The 21290-nt window shown below is 38.3% G+C and overlaps 1 protein-coding gene across 2 annotated transcripts in view; it reads left to right on the forward strand.

Annotated features, from left to right (window-relative positions):
* Positions 1-745: 745 nt before the first annotated feature.
* The window catches only part of LOC126190679 (gamma-tubulin complex component 6), a 253518-nt gene continuing 232973 nt past the window's right edge, over positions 746-21290 (forward strand). The window contains exons 1-2 of one of the 2 annotated variants that reach the window (XM_049931130.1): positions 746-1204; positions 18339-18480. In XM_049931130.1, the coding sequence (XP_049787087.1) occupies positions 1175-1204; positions 18339-18480 (172 nt within the window). In that variant the 5' untranslated portion in view covers positions 746-1174. The remainder of the gene's footprint in view (positions 1205-18338; positions 18481-21290) is intronic. The other variant, XM_049931129.1, reaches the window with a different exon arrangement.

Consider the following 21290-nt stretch of genomic DNA (forward strand, 5'->3'; position numbering starts at 1 on the left):
CTGCGATTTCAGTGACAAGTCGCGGCTAGAAGCTGAAATGAGCAACTAAAAAGCGCAGTTCACAGTGGCAGCTGTTGGCCAGAGTTCGTACTACGCCCTATCTCTGCCAGTGATCTCTATTATAGAGATCACTGATCTCTGCGATACACTATCGAGTCCTACTGCGATTTCTGTGACAAATCGCAGCTAGAAGTCGCAAGTAGCAACGAAAAAGCGCAGTTAACATTCTTTGCCTAGTTCCATCTGTTGACCGATGTTCGTACTTTATTATAACTTCTAAGAACCTTGTGTCTCAAGAGGTCGATTTACTGTGTGTATATTATATGACGAAAGCACATTCAGTACCAGTTATTGTTTTGTCAAACACAGCTGTGACTCTGAATGTATTGTATCAATAACAAACAACCAACAGTGCCCTTTTCTCCTGAAAATAACATTTAGAGACAAGTAACCTAAAAATGTGTTTTATTCTGCTTCCAATATGACAGTTGTGGTTAATACTACACATACATACAGGACTTTGTAATGTTAAAACAACAGAACTCAAACATCTGTATAAGTGACTTAAAAGTATTATTCCCAGAAATCACTGATAACGGAAAATCGCAGTTTAGCCCATTACTATAGTCTAAAATATATTCTTGCCGTTGCATTGATTGCCAGTGCGACTTCACCTGTAGTCGAATAAACAAAGGATAAACGCAAACAAAGTAAGATCGACTAAGCGCTGCCAGAACAAAAAATCAGTTGAAACAGAAAAAGGGGGGAAATTCAGAGTAGCGCAGCAGCCAATGTTTACGACATCGAAAACGTAACAAAAATAACTTGTGTTTATGCGAAATTATGTGACAGTCCCTGGTATCTCGTCTGGCAATAGTACCTAAAGGGATCTTATTTTCTGCTACCGTATCGTTCCGAAGTGCTTCTCGTTTCGAATGACAGGAACAAACAGTGTCAACAACAGCTGATTTGCAGAGGCCATTTGTTTTAAACAAGTGACGCTCGGAAAACGTTCAAGCGATCGAGGTAGCAAATTTAAGTCAGGAGTGACACATAAACATGAAGGCGAAAATCAGATTACGATTTTCGCCCGTACATAAACGTGTGAGGCTGCATTCATAGGGCTTGCTATTTAGTTTCAAATGACATACAATACAGTTTATTCAAGTGAGTTATGGAGACGTGTGTTCAGAGGCAATCTACAGTAAGTTGATATTTCAAGGTATAAGCATGAAATTATGCTTTTATTGCCCTAGAATTATTCGTTTTTGCGACCCCTTGCAGGAAATGTACAATTTTTCTGAAGTACATGTTTCGGTCTACCATTTGTTTTTCAAGAGAGTCGAGCAAAGGTGCTTGCACAGCTTATAGGCGTACTCCACTTTTGTATTTATCCTGCACCACTAGCTAACCCATTTACTACGTTAAATGATCACATAACTTTCCTAGAGACCTGTAATTCATATTAATCTTGAATAACATCATGACTTCCCTGCTTTTGTATTGACTATGGACTAAGTCGTTAAACAAAGTTCTTTGGTCTTTGCACTTTTGTGCAGAGTGAAGCTGTATGTCTAGTGAAAGAAATCTTCAACAATATTCCCATAGGCAAAAGATAACGGGTGATTCCTAGAATTTCAGAAATAGATTACAAGCCTTATTATTAAACACCCTCCTGCAATTAATACATATTGAAATTTAAAATCTGTTAAATTAGTCCCAAATGTATTTTGTTTACTCTGTCTGGTAAGGTAGCAAACACACAGTGTAGTGTATATACAAAGATATAAGTATGGTGGATCAAGTGGCCTGTGTGCCTCAGTGGTACAGATAGCTGTACCACAAGAGCAACAACACTGGAAGAATATCAGGGGAGAGGCCAGACAAATGTGGTTCTTGAAAAGGGCAGCAAAATTTTTGGTAGCAGCAAGGGATGTAGTGTGAATGATTTTCTAGTCTGGCCTTGTGATGTTAGCCAACATGACCTTAGTGTGTTGGTCCTATGGACATCCAAAAACAAAGGGAAACTAGAGCTGTTATTTTTCATGACAGCATGTAGTTCTAATGTGTTAATTAAATTGTAGCATACTCTTGGGTAAAATAGTCCCTCATTGGGGTCTCTGGGCAGGGACTACTCAGGAGAATGTAGGCACCAGGAAAAACAAAACTAACATTCTACAGGTCTGAATGTGGAATGTTGGATCCTTTAATTGGGTAGGTAGGGTAGTGAATTTAAAAAGGGAACTGGATAGGCTGAAGTTATGTATAGTCGGAATTAGTAATGTTTAGTGTCAGGAAGAAAAGGACTTCTGGTCTGGTGAGTACAGGATTATGAATTGAAAATCAAATAGGGGTAATGCAGGAGTATGTTTAATAGTGAATAAGAAAATAGAATGCAGGTGAAGTACTATGAATAGCATAGTAAGCACATTATCATAGTCAAGACATGTACACAAGGTAACGCCCACCACAGCAGTAAAACTTTTGTATGCTAACTAACTCTGCAGATGATGATGATGATGATGATGTTCAAAGAATGTATTATAAAATACAAGAAATTATTCAGATAGTTAAGGAAGACAAAAATTTAATTGTGATGATGAACTGGAATACAATAGTAGGAAAAGTAAGCAAAGGAAAGGTATTAAGATAATGTGGCCTAGGGAAAGGAGTGAAAGAAGAAACCATCCAGTGGAATTTTGGACTGAGAAACACTTGGTTTATCACAATGATGGCCAGTGGCTGCAGCAGAATCACATGCCTGACACTATGTACACAATGGCAGCCACAGCGGAGCCTCATGGCTAATGCTGTTACCATCCTTGCCGGGTGGTGAAATGTCATGTAATAAGTTTGTATATTTGGAAGAGATCTGGTGACACTGGAAGATTTCATACTGATTGAAACTAAATTTTAAACTGTAAGATATTTCAAGAGACAAATATGGACTCTGATCATTATTTATTGGTTATGAACTGCTGATCAGAAGTGAATAAATTGGATAAGGGTAGTAAATGAAGGAAAGAACAAAAGTGGCTCTAAGTTTCAGAGGGAGTATTAGGCAATGACTGACTGAAGTGGTTGAAAGGAACACAATAGAAGACAAATGCATAACTTTGGGAGATGGTATAGTGAAAGCAGCAGAGGATGAAATATGTAAAAAGATAAGGTTTAGTAGAAAGTTTTAAGTAACACAGAAGATATTGACTTTAATTGAAAAATGAAAAGAAAACACACAAAAATAAAGCATGTGAAAGGAAATACAGACATTGCAAATCAGTTAAGCAGAACAAAGGGAAGGCTGCAGAAGTATGCATAACTAGAGGAAAGAGTTTCCCACAGGAAAATGAGAGAAGCCTCGGGAGATGAAGAAAATGGGTTTGTGAATATCAAAAACTTAGGAGGCAAGCCAGTAATAAGCAAAGAAGGTAAAGTTGAAAGGTGAAGAAATATATAGCAGATCTGTAAAAAGGAAATGCATCTGAAAGTAGTCTGATAGAAAAAGGAATAGGAAGTAGATGAAGATGAGATATGTGAAACTGCGAGAAGAATTTGACAGGGTACCGAAAGACTTAAGGACTAACAAGTCCCTTGGGGTGGGTGGCATTCCTTTGGAATTACTGACATGACAAAACTGTCCCACCTAATATGCAAGATATACAAGTGTAAGTCAGTAAATAAGTTTTAAAGTGGTGTAATAATAATCAGTGTAGTTCCCTGAAAGTTATTTCACTTTTCTATGTATTCACTCTGCGCATTCAGACACTCATTCCTTACCTTTAAAAGACCTTGACAGCTGGCAGCAAAGAAGCTTTTGGAGCCAACATCTAACCACTAATTTTCAAAATGTCAGCCTCCTAAATAAGATTTTATGGACCCAAACAGATGTTAGTCATTGGCGGCAAAGTCAGGACTGTAGCACAGAGATTGCAAGTCATAACAGCTCCTGTGTTCATATTTTGTGAGAAGACAGGCATTGTCATCCAGAAGATTCACTCCCTTTGTTAAGAGGCCAGATAATTTGCGGTGCGTGGCCTGTCGGAGTTTCTGCAGAGTGGCGCTTTATGACAAGGCAGTCACAGTCTTTCCATAAGGCTGGAATTTCATCAGTACGACCCCTTTTTCCTAAAATGGTGCATATAACTGTGGGATCTGATGGAATGGTCTTGGACTTTTTGTTGCTAAGAAGGTGGAATATTTCCATTCCATGGATGGTCATCTGATTTCCAGTTGAAAATGGTGAACTCAAGACTTGTCCCCTGTAAAAATACATGCCCTGAAGCTCTCTTTTCCTCAGAGTACTGTATGAGGTGCAGCGAAGACAGAGCCATTTGATTCATTTTGTGTTCCTCAGTCAACATGCAGGATAACCACAATGCACAAACTTTATGGAACTTCATCTACTCATGTGCGATGTTGTAAATGGTTCTGTGTGAATAGCCTACAGCGTTCACAATATTTTTGATCTCACACACTGTTCATAATGAATGATCTGTTCCATATGCAGCATCCGATTCCACCCGTCTGCTTTGACCCATGACATAATGTAGATGTCGTCTTGTTGTGTCTGATGGCGTCCTCTCTCTCTCTCTCTCTCTCTCTCTCTCTCTCTCTCTCTCTCTCTCTGTGTGTGTGTGTGTGTGTGTGTGTGTGTGTGTGTGATGGCTGGCCGAAATTTATTGGTGGTAAGTAATTTTTTTTTTTGGGGGTCTATTTTTCTCTAGTTGTAATGTTTTGTGTATTGATTGTGTATTGAATGTGTTTTAATTTATGTAGAGATGTTTGATTTTTTAATTGTTGAGGTGTTGTGGTTTTGATTCGTAGCTGTTGGTGTTGGTTTTTTCGTGTAAGCAGTTATAGTTGACCTGAATAGGTCAAGGGAAATGACCAATTCCAATTTTTGTATTTTTATATGTAGGTATAGGTGTTTTGGTACCGTCAGCTGTGGTCAAGGGAAATGTCTGATTCCAATTTCCATAGTTTTTGCTGTAGGCGTTGGTATTTTGGTATCGACAGCTGCTGTTGACCTATGTAGGTCAAGGGAAGTGTCAGATTCCTGTAGATTTTGCAATACTTTTTTTGTGGTGTGGTTTTTTTTCTTTTTACTGTTATATTTAGATTGTCCCCTCCCTAAAACACCCCAGTTTCCCACAATTGTCCCATTAGTTTAATTGTATTTTTGGAGGGAGATGTTATTGTCTTATTTATACGTATTTTCATGTTTCTTGCTCTGTGTATGTAGTGGTATCATAGGCGCCATATTGGAGACGCTTAGAATAGCCATTTCCACCATATTGATGACATCATGGGTCAAAGGAGATGGGTGGAATCGGACACTTCGTATACCTGTAGTTACAGTTGCCAATACCATAGGATGACCAGGACGCTCTGATGCTTTACCTTTGCTTGTTAAACTCCTGGTTCCAATCAAACATGGCTTTCTGTGATTAACAGTTGTCGGTATACATGATACCCAATTTGTGATGCATATTTTCTGCCGACAGTCCTTTCTCCCACAAAAACTGTACAACTGCCTTCTGCACGACTCGCATGCAATCATGCAGCACCCCCTCTATCTTACACCGTCTGCCATGTGATGTCCCTCAGCCTGTACAACAAGCATATATATGCTGCTATCTGCTGGCAAAATATTTGATGTAATTTAAACATGGTATATGGTAAATTGATGTTTGTTACATATTTATTGACTTACATTAATATGAGACTCGTGGAATACCCTCATGCTTCAAAAAGAATGTAATCATTTCAATTCCAAGAATGACAAGTGCTGACAGATGAGAATATTGAGAAATGTAGGAGCACACAAGACAATACTGACCAATGGGTTATCTTAGAAAGTAGGTTAAAGAACAAACCTACATTAAAAGCATTTGTAGATTTTTTAAAAGAAACAGTTGACTATATTGACTGGAATAAACTTTTTGAAATTTTGAAGGTAGCAGGAATAAAATATGGTAATGAAAGGATATTTACAACTTGTGTAGAAACCTCACTGCAGTTATAACTAGAAGGATATGAAAGGGAAGCAGTCGTTGAGAAGGGAGTGAGGAGACAGGCCTGCAGACTATCCGCGACATTATTCAACCTATTCATTGAGCTGGCAGTAAAGAAAACAAAGTAGAAATTTTGGAAGGGAATTAAGTTTCAGGGAGAAGGAATTAAGACATTCAATGTTTGATGATGACATTGTAATTCTATCCAAGGCAGCAAAGACCTTGGAAGAACAGTTGAATGGAATAGATAGTGTCTTGAAAAGAGGGTATAAGATGAATGTCTTCAAAAGTGAAGCAAAGGTAGCAGAATGTAGCCAAATTAAATTGGGCATGTCTGATGGTATTAGACTAGAAAATGAGCCACTTAAAGTAGTCGACGAGTTTTGTTACTTGGGCAGCAAGCTATTCGAGGTGGCCTAATTAGAGAGTATGTAAAATGTCAACTGGCTATAGCAAGAAAAGCATTTCTGAGAGAGAGGGATTTAATATCTAATATTAATTTTAGCGTAAGGAAGCCTTTTTCGGAAGTATTTGTCGGAATTGTTGCCTTTTACAGAAGTGAAACATGGGTGATATACAGTTTATACAAGTAGAGAATACAAGTTTTTGAAATGTGATGCTATTGAAGAATCCCGAAAGTAAGATATGTAGATTGAGTAACTAATAAAATTCTACTGCATCAAAGGGGGGGAAAAAATTATGGCACAACTTGACTAAAAGAAGAGGTCGGTTGACAGGACATGTCTTAAGACACCAAGGAATTGTCTGTTTGGTAATGGAGGGAAATTTGAGGGCTAAAATTTGTAAAGGGAGGCAGTAGGTGAGGGTTGCAGTAGTTACTTGAATAGCTAGACTAACATGGAGAACTGCATTAACCAGTCTTCAGGATGAAGACCACAACAAAATCAAGATTATAGGACACTAAAAATTGATTCTTGTGTGATTGAGATGCTTCTAAGTACAAGCTGTTTTTACTTATTTCTGGTGGAAGACCATATAATAGTTTTATGACATCCTAGTTATGATAATCAGCATTTACTTACAAGAATCCAACCTTGATTGGATATTAAAAACATCTCTGCATAGTCATTATACTGAAGTACATGTAACTGCATGTTTAGTATTTACAGTGTGACAGTTATGTGATGTAATGGGCATAACTTTTTTTTTTTAATGAGAGAGAAATGTTAGGAAGCTGATGCCAACAGTAAGGTGTATTGTCTTTTCTTCTTACTTACTCTTTGTTTCCTAGCACCATGAATTGCAGTCGGTTTATGGCCTTGTCAAGTAGCTTCCTCCACAGTGTTCTGTCCTTGGCATCTTCTTCCCTACTTTATCCAAAAGTGTTGATGTAAGATATGGTTTCCTTTCTCTCACTGTTTTGTGAATTGTTGTAATATCAGTCTAAACAATTAAATGTAACTGATTTTCACCTAATGCGAAGTCAGTTGGGGTATCTGTTGCTAGGGGATAACTGAGTCGTGATTTTTTTTCCATTAAAATTTATAAGGGTAATTAGAAACTGAGTTACACAATATTAATATTCCATAACAACTTAATGCATTTCACAGAACTGAAGCACAATTATATTTGAATCTCATGTCTGTAATTGTTATGATTTTCGTGAAGCAATTTTCTTCAGTTCTGTGGCGCAAAAATTCCATAGCAGCTCCTGCAAGCAGTTATTGCGGTAGATAATGTGTTGAATAAAGCATTGATAGTTGCCTATATCTGTTCCCTGTTGCCGCTGTAGACAAACAGTTTCTCCACAACCTTGGCACACAGCACCCTCCACCCCCAAGTTGTTTTTCTCCTCTGTGTGAAGTGTTTAATGCACATCATGTGCTCTGGCTACTACATAGTGTCCTGCAGGATTGTGCTATTGAAAGCTTGTTGTGGATAGAAGATCTGTGTGTTCTGAACTTGGGGCAGAGCACACATTTGTGAAGTTCTATAGAGCTGTTCTTTGACATTAATCTAATTGCCTTTTTTTTTTTTCTCCAATCTTGGTGCTTACTGCTCAGTGGGAAGCGGTCATTGGCCACTTTCCAGTGTGAATACATCATCCAGATCAGGCAGTCTTGAAAAGAAAACCCCAAGATGGCTTCTCAGCAAACAAATACTGCTGGCTGCTTGGGCCAGGAATGGGTGGGTCATTTTACCAACACATATCCCAAAGTCTTCTAGGCATTTGTAAGGACTAGCTGTCACTTGGTGGAACAACAAATGCTGTTCTGCTATGAGGTGCAAGTGAGTGGCTCGGTACAAACTCAGATACAGGCCACCAGCTGAGAATCTCACAGCCTTTCATGTGGCAAGAGCAAAATGCTGCTCTCATAATTAAGGCAAGTGAGGAAATATAATTACAAGAGTTCTTGAGCTACTTCGATTAACAGACGGATGAGAAGCCATTGGATGAATTACAAGGGGAGATGACAGCTACCCCATTAATGCTGTAAAGCAAAATGGGAGCCACCAAATGATCTGTTAAACATGCAGGTAAGAAGAAGAAGACGACAAAACCTTTATAAGATTACTGTGTCTCCAGAGCAGCAGTTTGCTGAAATTGTATAAGTCCCATTTTTTATAGCGAACTTAAGGACAATAAAAGAATAGTGTGAATCTTACCCAAGTTTGAAACAAAATATGAAATCTATAGTAATGGAGAACAGGGAAGACTGTGGCCAGCTTATAGATTCTAGCAATATATGTGTGTTATCCAATAATGCAACATCAATAGAAGGAAAATCTGAGTGTCTATAGATATCCCTGAGAATGTGGCTAATTTTAACAAAGAGGATAGGTGTGTGCTTGCCTTTGCAGCACTGAACTGTCAGGGAAGTAATTATTGGCCACAGAAATGTTAGCACGTCAGTAGCCTATTAACAACCAGCCTAGTAACAACAATTTTTTTCTGACATGTTTTGGTTGAATTCCTCATTTTTTTACAGCTTGCTTCTTGTACCAAAACAATAATGGTGACTTATGTTTAGCCTACAGAAGAATGCTTAAGATTACATGGGTAGATCACATAACTAATGAGGAAGTACTGAATAGGATTGGGGAGAAGTTTGTGGACAACTTGCCTAGAAGAAGGGATCGGTTGGTAGGACATGTTCTGAGGCATCAAGGGATCACAAATTTAGTATTGGAGGGCAGTGTGGAGGGTAAAAATCGTAGAAGGAGACCAAGAGATGAATACACTAAGCAGATTCAGAAGGATGTAGGTTGCAGTAGGTACTGGGAGATGATGAAGCTTGCACAGGATAGAGTAGCATGGAGGGCTGCATCAAACCAGTCGCAGAACTGAAGACCACAACAACAACAACAGTGTTTAGCCTGAAGGACTTTTACCCAATAATTCCCCGTCTTAGAAAATGAATGGGAGAATGCCCTTTTATGTGTGAATGTGGCTGTCTTTTGGCACTATTCAGTTTCCTGTGAACTCCAGAAGTCTCCAATGAAAGATCCAAACAGAGAGATCAAGTTATTGGGTTTTAAGAATAGTACAGGATAATAACTGAGAACATTTTACTTTCTTTGATAGCTGTCTACAGATGTAGATGATGTAATAAGTTGTGAACTCCTTTTTACTGTTACTATTAATTCAATTGCTTCATCCTTCTATATTACATGAATTTGGTGGCTACATCAGTTTGGCTTTGTATAGGCTTATTTTTGTGGCAAGAGAGCATACAGAGTGTGAATTAAATTTGCCATGATGATTTGGTCACTTGAATATTTATGTATCTGAAGAACAGGATCGTTAATGAGAATACTCAGATACTGGATATCAAAAGGGTGTTTGGAAAGTCTGAAAGCTTTGAAAGGAAGTACTATCTTGATGTGCTTGAACATTTATCTTCTTGTGCACTAGTCATAATACAATGTCTTATCTTTCAGTTGTTTATGCAGTATATATCTAGTTTCATGTTGTTCTCACCATAAAATGTTAAGAATTTAAAATATAATTATGAGTCAAACAAAATAATAACTGCAAATCTAATAACTTGAAATCCTACTTTTCAGTAATATGTTGCCTTTCTTTAAGTAAAATGCTTTAAGAGATTGTGCATGAATTTCCATGTAATTACCATTAATACCTGCTAAATATACAATTTTTAAAACTTTATTAAATTTAATAGATTAATAACAATTCAGTTACTGTCCTGGTTGCACATAAGTTGCAAGAGAACTGGTTTCAGATTGGTACACATCGTAAAGTGATGATTCTACTGTAATGGTTAACATTATGATGAGTGCAGATCTGAAGATAATCATATAGATTGAAAGTTATTACCTTATAATTGACAAGCATCGTAATAGCAAATAAACTTATTGGCCGTGAAAGATTGCAGCTATCTCTGCACAGATTCTGGGTAACTGTGTAAGAAAAAGTTTAGAGAAGGTTGATTCTTCTTGAATCACACCCAAAAATAAAGTGAAATCAGGAGACACTTTTACTGTCTCCACTTGATATATTGTGTGTAATATGTTGGTTCAAATCTCCTTAAATGAGTGGAAATTTGGCTGGACAACACTGCTTCTAAATTCCATGCTCATTTGAATAAAAAGAGACACTCTTGATTTCTCCTCTAGTTTATTTATCATTGTCCTTTTCATCATTTCTCTGTGCTGAACCATCTTCTGGAGTTAAAGAAGACCTGTACAAGTAGAAGAAAAGTGATGTACTTGGTAATTATTTAAGTTTTGTTTTTTCATTCTGAATTCTCGTTGCTACTCACTTCCTTAATTTTCTTCCATTTTACAAGCCAGTGGTTTTGAGATTCATATAAAAGAAACCTTGTAGTTGGGGTTCAGTTCCTGAAATAAGATGTGCTGTAGAGGTACATTCAACTTGGTTGTCTATTCATGCACAGTAGTTCACCTACTTCTTTAACAAGAGTGGTTGGAGTCCTTTAGATGAGCACATGTGATTCCATGGCCTAAAATACTAGAGTAATTGTTAGGTCAGTGCTCAAAATATTATGCATAAAAATAGAACACACAACCTGGCCAGACATTGAAAATTATACCACCTCAATCACACTGTGAAATCTTCAGAAATCACAAATTGTGGAGTGTTACTTTTATCTGTAGCATCAATTTTCACTTTTGATTTACTAGTAAGGCCTATACATCCTTGTGAAATTTTCATTGTTTTTTAACCATTGAGAATGGCATTGTTGTGGACTACAGTGTAAAGACTGGCTTAGGGGTATCATGCTTATTCCTGATAATAGACAATTTAACAACAATGATATTGAAAATAATGAATGTGACTAACAGGCCTGAATTGATTGTTTCCCCATCTATAAGTATTACTTGGTTGAATTATTTTAAATTCTCTTAGCACACACTTGCATTAAGCTGTACAGTTTTGTGAATTACCCACCTACATTGTTGATCAGTTTCTCCAAAAACCGTATTTCTGAATCAGTGGATTAATATTTGAAACTTGATCCTCTTAAATGTGTCTCCAATGTGCTGAACATTGTGCTACCTCACATGGTAAAAATGAAGTATAGTTACTGTGTCAAAAGAAAACTGAAAATCCTTAGTTTTAAATAATGAAAAACAGCTTAATGCCACATTAAAGGTGACCAAGTCCAGTCAGTCAATCAGTATTCTCTTAATTTATTCTGCACTGTTCTAGCTAGTGTACGTACTTTATATGGAGCTACAACTTGAATAGGGTTGTCACTGAAAAGTTGCGCACTTCTTTTGCATCAGTTATGGCAAATACAAATTCTGTTCCAAAACTGTTCATTTCCACTGCTTGTGATAGTTCGGCTCATAACACATAAAACTTGATGAATGACTCTGCAGCTCTTTCTGGATAACACTCATGTCTCCTTTTGTCTCTGCAGGAGGCATGTGATAACTCTCACTAAGTAATCAATTTCTTGTGTTGATTCAACTAACTGAAAGAGCAGTTTCCAAAAGTATTCTGCTAGGATGAATGGTCAGCAGAAACAATTAGATGCTGTCCAGTAGTTTTGGCTGTTTATGAACAGTAATGCAGAACTGGGCAGATATCATTATAACTAGCATCTATCATACCAGTATACTTTTATCATGGAATCCTCCTGTCAGCTTAAGAGGAAAGTTGTCACGTTCTGGAATAATGACTGCAATACGATTATGGTTGGACGTTTTTCATGTGTGAGCCGTTTGCAGGGATCTCACTTATTCTTAAGCTACAAAGTCAAAAACACAATGAATGATCATGTAGCAAAAACAGATTGTGGAGAATGTTTTTGCACACAGTAAATCACTCCATTAGCTGCACAGAGTTAAGGGAAACAATCAAAGATCTCTTGTACATATAGCTGGTTGCTAATAGCTACTGTACTTCTTACCCTGTGCCACAGGGGCTAAGGAGGCCATTCTTGCCATATGTTGCTCATGAAAGAGTTGCAAGCTCCCTGGGGGGTGGCACAAGATGTGTCTGGGCCTGTGTGGAGACATCTCAGAATCAGTACAGCAGCCATATGGGCAAGAGATCCACCCCACCCCCAAGTTTCTCTACCCACCCTTCCTCACCAGCCCATAAACCATGGAGCATTTTTTGATGCAAATTAAGCTTGTCTAAGCACTCTAATTTCAGTCATTCTTTGATCCCTTAACCCACATCTTAACATGTTTTTTTCATTTTTTAGATTAGGTGAGTCTCCATCCAGTTTAGTATGACACTCATAGAAATGCCACATACGAGATACATGACGCTCATGAAAAGGAGGTGGTGGTGGTGGTGGTGGTGGTGTATTTATCACAGTGGATAGGTGACTCATGTCCACTGAAATAGAAGTTGAATCTTCATGCAAGATCATTTGGGAAAGGCTTAGTGTCAATGGTAGGCATAAACTTATTCTGCTTCTGTTGACCACCAGACTCATCCTCAGATGTGACAGAAAACTTTAGATAAACCCTCAGCTCACTAATACATACATTTCCCAACCATACTGTCAGATCTTGAGAAGACTTCAGTCATCCCATAATCAATTGGGATAGTTACAATTCCGTAAATAGTGGCCTTGACAAGTCTCCTGTGAAATTATGGCAGATGTTTTTGTGAAAACAACTTAGAACAGATAGTTCAAAAGCCCACTTGTGGTGGAAAAGTACTAGATTATGTGGCAACAAATAGATGAGTAGCAACAATGATTACCAAAGCACAAATGGTAAATACAACAAGTAAAAAGATTTGCACGTGCAGTTAATTTGATATAGGAGCAGTAGTTTCAGACCTCAAGGAGGAATTCAGAATATTTAGCACTGGGCATAAGCATGTTGAGGAACTGTGGTCCAAGTTTAGAAAAACTGCTGACAACGCCATGGATGGATATGTAGCTACTAGCACAATTCGTGATGGGAAGGACATCCATGATATATAATCTCTATAAAGAAACTTACACAGAAATAGCAACTACTGCACACTAGATGTAGAACAGAACATAGAGCTGTAGATAGAGGGGTGCTAAATGAAACACATTTGACCTTCAAAAGTGTAATGTGTGACACCTTAAATGACTACAGTAGCAGACTCTTATCAAAGGACCTCTCACAGAATACATAGAAATTCTGGTCATATATAAAGGTTATAGGTTGTCCCAAAGTTAGTGTCCAGACACAGGAACTAAGATTGAGAGTATCAGTGATAAAGCAGAAATACTGAACTCCATTTTCAGACATTCTTACAAAGGAAGATACAGAACTACTGTCTCTGTTTGATTCTCCTACCACAGCAAAGATGAATGGTACAAATTTTTGTGTTGTACTTGTTGAGAAATAGCTAAAATTAACAAGGCCCCAGGGGCCAGTGGCGTCATTGCAGCCAAGTTAAACCAATCTCCAAACTGTAATATACCATGTATTCTTTGAACAAAAAACTATGCTCACAGGTTACAAGAAGGCTTCTTAGATCACATCTGCAGACAAGAAGGCCAAACCCCTCTACAAGAGAGGTATCAAAAACAATCTACAAAATTTTTGTCTAAGATCATTGATATCCATCTGTCTAGAATCTTAAAACGTATTCTGCACTCAGAGATATTCAAATACCTTGAACAGAATGATCTCCTTAATGTCAACCAGCGTGGAGCCTGAAAACATCGGTCATGGACAACTCAGCTTGCACTTTTCTCGCACAACATTGCAAAAGTCATGGATGAATGCATTATAGTGAATGCAGTATTTCACGACATCCAAAAAGCATTTGACCCAGTATCACAGCAATGATTATTTACAAAACTCGGAGTGTGGTATCTGCCATCACTCAGCCACTGGCCAACAGCAGCGGACATCAACATGTGCAAAGAATGGCCAGCCACACAGCTGCAGAGATATTACATGTGGATCGGGCATATAGATTCGCCGACTGGCCGTGTTGTCCATTTTGAGATGACCACTAGAGGCCCAGTGTCGCGAGATGGAAGCGAGTCTCCAGGTGGCTCCTGACGCTACCACACACCGTATTCCCAGACTACCAGGATGGTATACAGGCCACTGCAACAGCATCGTACAGCTATTCCTACACCTGCCTTTGCTCGTATTTGTGACTAGAGACTGCACATAGTAGGAACCCTGTGGAACTTAGGGTACTATCTCAATGATCTCTGATGTGGACTGGACTGCCCTGGCTCGTGTACTTGCTATAGAGTGAGAAGTGATATTGTGAACCAGTATCATTGTGAATAAATCATTTAAGTATTTTGGATGTTATTGTGTTATGCTGATATAAAAGAGATCAAATGCAGTCTGTCTACAAAGGAGACGTAGCAAAACATTCGTGCAACTCATCCTAGATTGTTGCTTAATTGTGTGGGATCTGTACCAAATACAGCTGACATGGAATATTGAACACATACAAAGAAGGGCAGCACAAATGGTGGCAAGTTTGTTTGGTTTACCAGTGAGTGTTGTGGAAGCACTGAAGATAGTAGAAGATAGTAAACTAACATTAGAAAGCCAAAAAACCAGTATTAAGTGAGTAATCTAGGAATGTACTATTGTCACTACTTATCGTTTCCATAGGGACCATGTAGAAAAGATTAGACTATTTACTGTGCATAAAAGGCATTTAGCTTTCCTGCACGCTATATGTAAACTGAATGGAAAGAACTCTTAATAAGTGGTACTCTGGGCTGCATCCCACCAGGTATACAATTCCACCTGATTAACCTCCTATGTGTGATACAAGCAAGTGGCCAAAACCAAACATGCTAGGCAATTCAATTGGGAAGGGTGAAGGACTGTCATTAAATCCCCACTTTGCTGCAATCCCTTGTTCTCACAATTGCGCTCTTGATGTGTTTGCAGTCATTGTTAATGCATTTATCATATTTGGGACCAGGGAATCCCATGCAACAGCTACCCTGCATCATATAGCTGTAGCTGCTATGTTGGGGTTGCATTCGTGAGGAGAGTTCATTCATCCTCCCAGTTGGAGTAGGTGACACCTAGGTGGAGAACATCCCACAAAGAGACCCTGGCTGAATATGCCTCTGGGAGTTAAGGCAGTGCAGGACTTAGTGGAATTTATTGTGGAGGGAATTAGAGTTCTGAAATGAGAATGGACAAGTCACCAACCTGATCACCAGAGATCCAGAATCATCTTAGATGTAATTTGCTTTGGAAACAAATAGACTCTAAGTAAATATTTTATCACATTTCAAATTAATGATTCTATGTAGTAGTAGGTGTAGTAGATAATCTGATTGGTGTAAGTAGGAAATTCTGTTGGTTGCTCTGTTATGTTCCCAGAATGTGTGCATGAGATATGCCTTACAAATGAAAGTACAGTTTGTAACATAGCATTACACACAGTCTTTGATTATGTTAAAGTGTGTTAGACATAACTGTGCCAAAAACTCCATCATTTGCTCTGAACATTTCATGTTCAAAACAGATATACCTAGCAGAGAAGGAAGTTCAGATTGTAAAAAATCCCGTTCTGCAATTACAAGAGCAGCAGAATGAAGTGACTTTAGGGCACATGGGAATTGAAGGCATCAAGGCTTCAGTTGTAGCAACTGAGACAGTTTATGTGGGACAATTGAGGCACAATGTGCTGTGTTCCTGCCATGATCTCACCTTCCTTTGAAGCAGGGTAGGGGAAGTCTCAGATTGAGTTAAGGGGCAACAAGTTGCAGTCAGTACAATTTATCGCTCAGTTGGAACATATCTCATTGTAATTGCTCATATGTAGTTAAGTAATCCTAGTTTGTCTTGTATGATTCTTTTTCTGGTGAGAGATCCATCTTCACTGAAGTTTTTGAATATGCAACATATTGCCTGAACTTTTTTCTCTCATGAAGAGAGGGAGACAGTTGATAATCAGTGATCCCCCTCTATTTGCCCTCATCTGATGATGAGCCAAATGTAGTTTGCTATAGAGAAGGAGTAGTTGTACAGTTTTATGTTGATTGTACTAGTTTTTTACCCATGGCTTTGCCCACATATAAGTTTGTCACATGTACTGAACACACATCCTCCTCCCTCCCCCCCCCCCCACCTCTTTGTCCACCTCTTCCACCCTCTGTCTATTCACCTTTTTCTCCCATGTATGCCTGTCTACCTCTTCCTCCTCTCCGTTCTCTTTTCCTCTTCATCTCCTCTGCCCCCTCTCTTTGTCCATTTCCACTACTTCCTCTCTCTGAACATAGCTTCCTCCCCCCTCCCTCTGATCATATCTTCCTTCCCCTCTTCATCTCCTCTGCCCCCTCTCTTTGTCCATTTCCACTACTTCCTCTCTCTGAACATAGCTTCCTCCCCCCTCCCTCTGATCATATCTTCCTTCCCCTCTCTCGCTCCATCTCTGCCACCCCTCCATCACCTGCCTACTACTCCTCTACACCTTCCACCAGCTCTCCCTCCTACCTTTTCTCTGCCCATTTCTTCACCCCCCCCACTCTATCCATCCCACCCCCTATCCATCCCATCCTCTATCTATACCAACCAGTCCCCAGCCGTGTTTGTCGGCATGTGTAGTCCCTGCAACATAGTTCAATAAAGTAGGATGATACTACTTTCTCAACACACCCGTCATGTAAAGCAGGGGCTTGAAAATCAGCTATTTGCCACTGATGTACAGGCCACCGTGTGAAGCAAGTTGATAAAGTAGGCTGATACAACTCCAACACAACACACCTGTCGTGCGGGCAGCTTCCATGTCAAGGAATGGAAAATTGTTTCGCCCTTGACATGTAGGCTACCTCGAAAAGCAGGTTGATTTTCCAGGCTGATACTGTTCCCACACAACATGCCAGTCATTTAGGGTGGCCTATAAACCAGGGGCTGGGAAAAAGACACATTTTTTCCTGTATCTTCATTCCTATCGTAGTTGGGAAGTTATTAACCCTGCAGTGCTGATACTAGTGAGGCCTGTTGTTACTGTGCCATATTTGGTTGAAATTGATCCAGGGATTTTGGAGGATATCCCAGATATACACACACAAACAATCTGCTTTGTATATTTAACAAATTAACAAACAAGCTTAAACTGAGTGCTGAACTAGGTACATGCTTTAAGATTCCATATTATATGTGACCACCTACCTGAGTTGTAAGTGATGAGCCAGCCAGATTTTCTTGACCTGATGCTTTAATGCATGAAAACAAAGACTGCATTAATAATTATAATTTAGTTATGTATCTTAGTGAACATGAGAGAGATTTTAACTAATATTTTATTCTAGCATGTTTTCCAGTTCTATAGAAATTCCACCACATTTGCCTTAGAATGTTTAGCTAGGAGTTCTAGGGACTGCACTATTAAGCACTGTCAACATGAACGTTTGGTATTTTATGGTGTAACCAACATTGGAAATACATTCCGATACTTGTCCTCTGGCTGTGCTATCAAAATATTATGCAAACAGTAGACCCTCTTTTGGTGTCCATACCCAATTCAAGTAATAAATTAATGAAGCAATATTATTGATGTGGTGATGTAGGATAGTATCTACCACTGTAAAATTAAAATATTGGTCAGCATGGTGCAAACTAACTTTAGTATTGATAGGAATGAAAAAATGCAATTTGTGTGTTTCATTTACTTTGTCTTGTTGGCATTTTCCTCCCAGTTTTGCCCATTTCATGCTGTGTAACAAAGTGCACATGTAGGTGCTGATTTTATATTTCATTTGCTTAACCTAGACATTTAACTTAATAGTATTGACAACATTTTTGGCTTTCCATTGTACAATTAGTTGTTCAGTGTACTTAAATTTCTCTGATTAGTTGTGCACGTAATAATTTATTGCTTTTGAAATGATATACTAATAGAGTACCAGACACTCATAAAATCGTAATTAATTCTAGTTGCCTGAGACTGACAGTGTCTATCAATTGATTACTCAACTTTGTAAATATGAACTGAGAGAGAAGGGGTCTTCTTATGTTCTGAAGAAAGCACGCTCTAATGCATTTGGGATTCTACTTAAGAAGACACCTGCTGCCTTTGGTGAGTGATTTTCAAATGTTGTCTGGATGTGTCTTTTGTTCCACTATAAAATGGGTGTTGAAAATAAGATTATAGACTTACATTTTATTAATGATGTTACACGGGAATAGAGATGGTATTTGTTTTCTGAATTATCTGTAACTCTTGTTCTTTTTATTATTTTTAATTAAAAAGTTGTGAAACTACTAGAATTTTTTTTTAAATGCTTTGAAACGTCCTCGCCAAACTGAATTTTGTGCATTTCTGTGTCTATGAGGTTGTAGTTTAAAAAGTTAATGCTGACTGAATTTCACTTATACCACAATGCTTTACTATCTTTATTAAGCTGCTTAAAACACCTGTGTAATAGAGATAAAACTGAATTAACTTTCTCAGTGCAATTTAGTGAAGCACATTGCATCTCCAGTCAGATGTGGGACAATGTGGCTTGTTGACACTGTTCAGTCTGTCAGTGTAGTTTCCAGTTAAGAACATGAGTGTATTGTCACTTTAAGGAAAGAAGGATCATCACCATGGGAAGTTGCTTGCTGAATTAGCGTGCAGTGGAGCAACATTGTTTGAATATTCCACCACTATCATGTGACATAAAAACTGAAGATCTAACAATGGAAAGTCTCAGATGCAATAACAACATATTATGAATAGGATAGATTGCTACTCACCATATAAAGGAGACGTTGAGTCACAGACAGGCATAATGGAAAGACTGTTGTACACTTTAGCTTTTGGTCAAAAGACCTTTCCATGAAGTAGAAAACACACATACAAACACACACGCATTACACAAGCACAACTCGCATACATGCGACCACTGTATGTGGCCAAACTTGTGTGTGTGAGTTGTTTTTGTGTGACTGTGTGTGTGTTTTCTACTTCAGAAGAAGGCCGTTTGGCCAAAGGCTAAAGTGGAAGATCTGCCTGTTAGTAGTCACCTGTGGACATGACCATTCCCTACAAATAAGAATTCAATAGAAGGGTGTGCTGCCTTTTTGGAACTGACTGGGAGTGGGCAGCTATGTCGAATCAGACAGTATGCAAATATCTCCACATGATCAATTTGCATCTAGGTGTCTATTATGAACAATAGTGTAAACCTCTAGCACCAAGGTGAGTGAAGAAGGGATGTAAGGGAACACCTGGGATGGAACCTTGATGAGTGCAAGCTTTGTCTGTTGCCCAATCATAATCACGGATGAGTATGGAAGTTAAGAGGTACCGGGGAATGTCTCAGACAAGTCCCTCCCCCCAGGTTCAGCAGGATCACAGGTCATTTGCACTTTGGATAGATATCATGTGTAAATGTTGGATGGCTCTAGTCACTATTGAGAGAAATTTGAGGTCTCTGCAGAATTGGGATAGTATCCTCGTACCACACAATCAGTGTTTAGGTAATAGGTTCACCTTTCAAGAAGGAAATGCACAAGCACAACACGTGCACCTTGTGAAAACCTTCCTTGTGGAGGCAGGAATCAACTGGATGGAATGGTCTGTGATATCGGCTGTTATGAATCTGAGTGAGCATGTTTGGGGCATTTGAAACTTGCAGAGCATTGTCACAGGAACCCTTTTTACAGACTGGATGGTCTCAGGAGGGCCATTGTAGAAGAGGGATGAGGCTTGGCCAGCAATGTCTCAGTCACCTTGTGGGCGGCATGCCAAGGAGGAGCAAACCATATTTCAGTGTACAGGGTAGAGCAGCATGAAACTGAGTTAAATAAATGTGACATTTTTCACTTAGGCTGCATTTGTTTAAATTTATTCTTCAATAATTTTATTCGACTCGCAATTGTTGGCTAATCAACTCGAAAGCAAGAATTTCATTCCTAGTCTCCACACTGACAGATAGGATTATTTACGTTGTCTACATACTAAGTGAAATTTTTAAATTTCTGAATTTCCCATTTTGGTGCACCATATCTTTTTAATAATTTTATACTTATTCCATTCTTTCTTTATGTATATGTAAAAAGAATTATCAGTTTTTGTGGCTATCCCTTACTTCTATTCTTTATCATTGTTATATCTTTGGAGATTTCTTGCCTTATGCGTACCAGCTATCTGTCAGACAATCAAGATTACAAAGATTTGTCAACCAAAATGAATGGAAGCATCTAATGTGCATACACTACCATTGTTACACGTACAGCATCTTTTTCCAGGTGACCATCTTTCCACTAATACAAGTTCACTCCATTGTGTTCACATTTAGTGGTGGTAATGTACACTTGATAATGACTTAAAAATTCAAAACTAGTTGTGGAATGAAAAAAGAAATCAACAGAAATACAGCCTGAGTGAAAAATGCTCTGTTCATTTAATAAATTTATGGCTGTGATACCCACTATGATGAATGTTAGTATCATGAATATTACTCAGCAGAAAATTTTAATTTCGTAGATTTGAAAAGATGTGCACTTTCAAATAAACTGCCTTAACCTTTTTTGTATTGGTCCACTTTTATTTCCAAGGTAGAGTTTTTTTTAAATTTCTGTTTCATAAGACTAACTCTTTCATTCTCTGTGATCCTCAAATATGTGTCCATGCATGTTCATAAATATGCAGATGATGCAAAACATATTGCTAAGCAGTTTAGGTAACATTACAACTCAAAATCATTTTTGAGTTATTTATTACATTTTTGTACATGTAACACAATATGGCTTTAGAAGAATGTGCTAGTTGTCAGTGGAAATTAAATACAAGGTGTATCAAAAAGAATCATCCAATTTAAAAAAAAAATCATAACTATTACATTATTTGAGAAACATGCGTGAACAACACACTGTTGGAAAGAGCAGACTCATGAGTTT

The sequence above is a fragment of the Schistocerca cancellata genome, chromosome 6 (assembly GCF_023864275.1).
Source record: "Schistocerca cancellata isolate TAMUIC-IGC-003103 chromosome 6, iqSchCanc2.1, whole genome shotgun sequence".
In the NCBI taxonomy this organism is placed as follows: domain Eukaryota; kingdom Metazoa; phylum Arthropoda; class Insecta; order Orthoptera; family Acrididae; genus Schistocerca; species Schistocerca cancellata.